General features: G+C 50.6%; 1 protein-coding gene across 1 annotated transcript; it reads right to left on the reverse strand.

Annotated features, from left to right (window-relative positions):
• Positions 1-600: 600 nt before the first annotated feature.
• EXOSC4 (exosome component 4) lies at positions 601-2,519 on the reverse strand. Its single transcript, XM_003802340.2, has 3 exons — positions 2,272-2,519; positions 1,111-1,317; positions 601-1,010 (listed from the first exon to the last, which is right to left on the reverse strand). The coding sequence occupies exons 1-3, from the start codon at positions 2,440-2,442 to the stop codon at positions 651-653; spliced, it is 738 nt and encodes a 245-aa protein (XP_003802388.1). The 5' UTR covers positions 2,443-2,519; the 3' UTR covers positions 601-650.
• Between the last annotated feature and the right edge of the window lie 3,574 nt (positions 2,520-6,093).

Below are 6,093 nucleotides of genomic sequence, written 5' to 3' on the forward strand. Positions count from 1 at the left end.
GAGACTCGCTTGAGCCCAGGAGTTGGAGGTTGCTGTGAGCTGTAATGCCATGGCACTCTACCCAGGGGGACAGCTTGAGGCTCTGTCTCAAAAAATAAATAAATAAATAAATAAAAATAAACATTAAAAAAAAAAAAAAGAACAGATGTCTATAATACTTTTAGAGCCCAAAGTAAGTGGCAGAAGGGGCCAAGGACTATAGCCTAGAAGATGTGGGGCATGGCTGCTTACGTCTCTATGGTGAGTAATAGCCAACCAAGTTCTCCCTCAGCCCTTGTGCTCAGGCCCCTTTATGTGCTGGGGTGAGTATAACAGACTCCTTAGTCTGATTTTTGCTAGGCTCCACCTCACTGCTCAGTGGTGTTGAGCCCTTCCTGGCACATGCTGCTCTTTCCAGCCCGGGACTTGCCCCACTCCAAACCCTTACTCCACCTTCCTCTTCAGGGTTTGAATCCTGAGGCTACAAAGAGGCATATCATTTTATGTGGGGGGTGGGAGGAGTAGCTCCTGGTCCCCCTCAGGAGTTAGCACCAGGCCAGTCTCTGCAGGGTTCTGTGCTGTTCTTGAAGTGCTGGAGGGAGATTAAAGCACACTGAAAAATGTATGAGCATTAGAGCAGGGCTTTATTCTGGACATGGTGGCATGGACACTTAGTCCCCCAGCAAGATAGAGGCCTCATGCACATGCTGCCGGACCACACGGTCCAACAGGGTGTGCACATCTCGGGCAGCCTGGGCAGCAGCCTCTAGCACCCTCTCTAGGTGGTCCTCATGCAACCGGGCATCCATCTCAAGCAGTGCAATTTGGCCTGAGGCTGGTAACAGGGCTAGGGCTAACTGAGGGCCACCAGCTGCTTCTTCCACATGGCTGAGGTCTGCTAGGGCTGTGCCATCCACAAAACCAGCCGAGCATGCGCACACAAAGTCTCTCATGGGTATCCCAGCATCCAGCACTGCCAGTGTGGCTGCATTCACACATGCCGCATAGGTTCCACCATCTGCCTGCAGCACCTGCAGGAACCCCCACTCAGGGGCATCAGTCCATCAGACTGCCACACCCACTTTCTATCATACCCTTCCCTCCCAGGGTTGAGGGCTGCAGATGGCTCACCTGCACATAGATATCAATCTGGGAGCGTGGGTGCAGCTGTGTGAGGATGGCTGCCTCGAAAGTCTGGCGTAGCTGCAGGCCCATCTCACAGGATTTACGGTCTCCATGTGGCCGTCGCTTGCGTTCACCAGTGCTGAAGGTTGCTGAACTGTACTGACAGTTCACCAGGGCCCTGTCGGGCAGGGCTCGAGCCCGGGAGCCCCGGATCTGGAGAAGGAAGGACACATGAGCCAGGTACAGTCCTCCCAGGTCACACTCCCCACTCCTTCCTGGCTCAGCCTTCATTTCTCCTCTCCCTCCACTTCCAGTGTCCCAGCAACACTAAAAAACAGCTGAGAGAGAGTCGCTTGCCAACCACCTCTGGCATGCATGCAGTCTTAACTGGCTTCCTTAGGCTCGTCCTTGCCCATTCCCTCCCAGCTTTTCATGTCCCAGTCTTACCTGCACACATACACCCTACCGACCTTCCAAAGGCTTCCCATTAAGTGTGAAATAAAATCCCAAATCCCTTTCCTATCTACAGTGACATGAGCCCTCACTTCCCCGGAGATCCTGAACCCTATTTGGAATTCTCCCCCACTCCCTACCAGTGCTATGCATGTTTCAGGAGAGATCCTGAGGCATTCGCCTTCCTGGAGCTCTCAGCTTGGAAAAGCAGGGTCCCCATGCTTATGTCCTAAGCAAACATTTTTCCAGTGTCTGTGTTAGCCAGGCACTGTTACGGCGCTGGAAATAGCAGTAAAACCAGGTGGTTTTATTTAAAGTCCTTATCCTCAGACAGCTTATGTTAGGAATGCGGATGGGGGTGACAAAGGTGAAAGAGATTAAGCAAAATTGACGTTTGAAGTGGCAGGTGCGTTAAGGCAAGGAAGTGTTTATTGTAGAAAGGGGATTTGCAGTGTAGAGAAGGTGGAGTGAGGTGGCGTCATACGCAGGGACAGGGACCGATAAAAAAGGGACCACAGCGCCATACGCTGTAAAAAGACCGTGGCGTTACACTGAGAGAGATATGGCACCGAGCAGCTGCTACGTAAACGCTGGGCCATCGCCTCCGAACCTCAGCTCAGTCTGGCAGCCCCGCGGCGCCTACCGCAGTTCCTGCTGCAGCGCGATTCCACCTCCCGGCCCCACAAGTTCCCAGACTCGCGCACGGCCACTCGCCTCGTGCGGCCCGTAGACCACTGCCAGAGCCTTGGTGTTGCCCTGCTCTATGTAGGCCGAGCCGTCAGCCTGCGCGAACACCCCCATGCGCGCCTGGATCTTGCGCAGCTCCCCGGCGCGCCGCCCGTCCACTCGGTAGCCCTGATCAGACAAGAGTTCCAGTCCCGCCATTCCGCCCCACTGCCAGCCCGGCTCCCAGCCTCACAGAACTACATCTACCAGCTGCCTGGGCTTTCCAGGAATCGGACTTCCGCGATCCGTTCCCACTTCCGGCGCGCGGAATCAAGACTTCCGGAAGTCCGTCGCACATCTGGCTCCCGGGTGTCCACGGTCGAATTCCTTATCCCGGAAGCTTGGTGGTCTTCGTTCCCCTGGAGTACCATGAGTGCGACCCAGGGTCGCTGCAGTGGCAGGTCTTGCTGGAGGCAAGTTGCACATCTTGGTCTCTGTCCTTCAGCGGCCACACATTTTCTGTTCTCTCGTTTTCGTACCGTTTCGTTTTTCCAGTTGTCCTTTGAAAAAAATGTCTGAAATACAGGGCGAAAGATAGCTAATAAAAAGTGGGGCGGCGCCTGTGGCTTAGTGTGTAGGGCTCCAGCCCCATATGCCGAGAGTGGCGGGTTCAAACTCTGCCCCGGCCAAACCGCAACAAAAAAAATAACCGGGCGTTGTGGTGGGCGCCTGTAGTACCAGCTACTCGGGAGGCTGAGGCAGGAGAATCGCCTAAGCCCAGGAGTTGGAGGTTGCTGTGAGCTGTGACGTTTCAGCACTCTACAGAGGATGATAAAGTGAGACTCTTAAAAAAAAATTTAAAAACTAAAAAGAATTAGACATGATATTCTTTGTAGAGCAGTCTTAACTTTTAAAAGTGTTGCAGGAATCTAGGCCCAGTGGAGAGAAAGCAGACAGAAAGAGTCACCCAAACACCTGGAATAGAAGAGGAAGAGGTTTGATTTCAACCGCGGAGCTGCAGCAGACTAGAATCCAAAATGATGAAGCTCCCCATCAGCTCTTGTGAGAGCCAAACTAGCTCCATTTTGTTGTTTACAGCACAGGCTCCATTCTTGGCTATTTACAGCACAAGCCCCATTCCTAGCTGTTTACGGCATAGCCCTTCCGCCCCAACCTCTGCCAGTGAAACCTGCAGGGCCACTCCCTGCTGCTTTCCCCCACCTCAGGTTGCACAGCCACTGCGCTGTAAACTGAGTCACCTTAGGCAAATAGTTGCTATAATAAACAATAAGTTTCTATTACCTTGAAATACAGGTAACCAGGTTGCACCAACTCTAGCCCCCGGTTAAGGGACCCTCCACCCCTCACCTGTACCAATCCAAATTCACCTTTACTAGTGAAATCATCAGCTACCAATGCAAATCCTCCTTTACTTCCTCTTTTACTAATGAAATCACCAACCACCAATGAAAAGTGTACTCGTGGCTCGGCGCCTATAGCTCAACCGGCTAAGGCGCCAGCCACGTACACCTAAGGTGGCGGGTTCGGATCCCCAGCCCGGACCCGCCAAACAACAATGACGGCTGCAACCAAAAAATAGCTGGGCGTTGTGGCGGGCGCCTGTGGTCCCAGCTACTTGGGAGGCGGAGGCAAGAGACTCGCTTGAGCCCAGGAGTTGGAGGTTGCTGTGAGCTGTAATGCCATGGCACTCTACCCAGGGGGAAAGCTTGAGGCTCTGTCTCAAAAAAAAAAAAAAAAGAAAAGTGTACTCGTACTGGACCCTACCCCCTTGCTTTCTGTACCCCATAAAAACTTCCTACACCCCGGGTTCGGGGCTCGTCCTAGGCTTGCAAGCCAGGAGAGTCCAGGCTTCCCGGGGCCTGAAATAAACTCATCTCGTGCTTTTTACATCGGAGTGTGTCTCAGACTTTCTGTGGGGGTCTTTTGGGAGAATTTCGGGCATAACACTCTGTCCTTGTAATTTTATTGGATTCACGAGTAGATGGGAAAAGGAATTACCGTATTACTTCTCATTGGAGGTGTCAAATCATGTGCAGGGTTTGTAGAGGGGGAAGCAAGCAGCAAGCATTAGCTTCAAGGAACCAGAAAGCTAAGTTTTACAATTTTTTTTTTGGCAGTTTTTGGCCGGGGCTGGGTTTGAACCCACCACCTCTGGCATATGGGGCCAGCACCTTACTTCTTTGAGCCACAGGCACCACCCTGATTTTTTTTTTTTTGTTTTTTGCACAGTGTTACAAATTCTGAAGAGCTGGGTTACTGGCCCAGTGTGGTGGCTGTTGCCTGTAATCCTAGCTCTCTAGGAGGCCAGGGGGGTGGATTGCCCTGAGCTCACAAGTTTGAGACCAGCCTGAACAAGAGCCAGACCCTGTCTCTAAAAATAGCTGGATGTTGTGGTGGCACCTGTAGTCCCAACTACTCCGGAGGCTGAGACAAGAGAATAGCTTAAGCGGAAGAGTTGGAGGTTACTGTGAGCTATAATGCCACCACACTCTACTGAGGGTGACAAAGTGAAACTCTATCTCAAAAACAAACAAACAAACAAAAAACTGGGTTACTATGGAGAGGACCTTGCAGATGTGTCTTTGGGCTTCTCTGAGAAATCCTTTTGTTCTTCCAGACTTCACGTTTCCTGGGTATCCTCTCTCAAAAGGATGGCCTTGCTAAAATAACAGAAAAATATCAGTAACAGAAAAATCATCTAATTCTCAGCAAGGGCTAAGATTGATCATATTTGGCCTCTCTGCTTGCTGACCCGGTACCCCTATGGGGCTCTGTTTTCTTTCTTTCTTTTTTTTTTTTTCAGAGACAAGAGCCTTACTTTGTCGCCCTCGGTAGAGTGCAGTGGTGTCAACAGCTTACAGCAACCTCCAACTCTTGGTCATATGTGATTCTCTTACCTCAGCCTCCTAAGTAGCTGGGACTACAGGTGCCTGCCACAACACCTGGCTTTATTTTTTGTTGTTGCAGTTTGACCAGGGCCCACCCTCGGTATATGGGGCCAGCACCCTACTCATAGAGCCACAGGTACCGCCTGGGGCTCTGTTTTCATAATATCTGAAAAGAGCTAAATAGGTAGAAAGGAAATGGTAAACTTTTCTCTTTTAAAAAAATGTTTCTGAGAATCTGCTTCTATAATGAGTTCTTGAATGAACAGCAGGGGTAAGAGCCACAGGCCTCAGTTCTTGCTCAAAAACCATGTCTCTAGGGCAGAATCACTGGCAAGAGCACAATCACCAGTGATAAGCCTGTCTGCTGCTTCTGTTACTGGCCTGTCTATAAGAAGAGGGAAGATACAGCACTTCACAGTGCCCTTGTTAATTTGGCTACAGCCATAAATCTTCACTCCCTTTACAGCCCAGCTCAGGGGCATTGAAGGGCTGGTTACACAGCACCTTCTGCCAGAGAGATACCCAAATTCCAGATTCCCAGCAGGAAAACAGGTCTTCAGCATAAGCCATATTTCTTTACATAAACAGTTTTAGGTCTGGAGACTAGCCATGGCAGTCTACTGAGGGTGACATAGTGAGACTCTGTTTCAAAAAGAAATTTACATATTCCAAATTAGGTGAATAGAGTGAGAAAATAAATCCCAACATGTAACAAAACTTTAAAAAAAAAACTTTTTAAAAGTTAACAAATAGGCTTGATGCCTGTGGCTCAAGTGGCTAAGGCGCCAGCCACATACACCTAAGGTGGCAGGTTCGAATCCAGCCCAGCCCCGCCAAACAACAATGATGGCTGCAACCAAAAAAAATAGCCAGGTGTTGTTGTGGGCGCCTGTGGTCCCAGCTACTTGGGAGGTGGAGGCAGGAGACTCACTTGAGCCCAGGAATTGAAGGTTGCTGTGAG

Source organism: Otolemur garnettii, unplaced genomic scaffold (assembly GCF_000181295.1).
Source record: "Otolemur garnettii isolate 467f Iridium unplaced genomic scaffold, OtoGar3 scaffold00245, whole genome shotgun sequence".
NCBI classification, from domain to species: domain Eukaryota; kingdom Metazoa; phylum Chordata; class Mammalia; order Primates; family Galagidae; genus Otolemur; species Otolemur garnettii.

What these genes read in the sequence shown, in the direction of transcription:
- EXOSC4 (XM_003802340.2), bottom strand. Translation starts at nt 2,442, where the DNA reads ATGGCGGGACTGGAACTCTTGTCTGATCAGGGCTACCGAGTGGACGGG. An exon ending in TGGTCTACGGGCCGCACGAG is followed by an intron (nt 1,318 to 2,271) that starts GCGAGTGGCCGT and finishes TTCCTTCTCCAG; the next exon opens with ATCCGGGGCTCCCGGGCTCG. An exon ending in AGATTGATATCTATGTGCAG is followed by an intron (nt 1,011 to 1,110) that starts GTGAGCCATCTG and finishes GGGTTCCTGCAG; the next exon opens with GTGCTGCAGGCAGATGGTGG.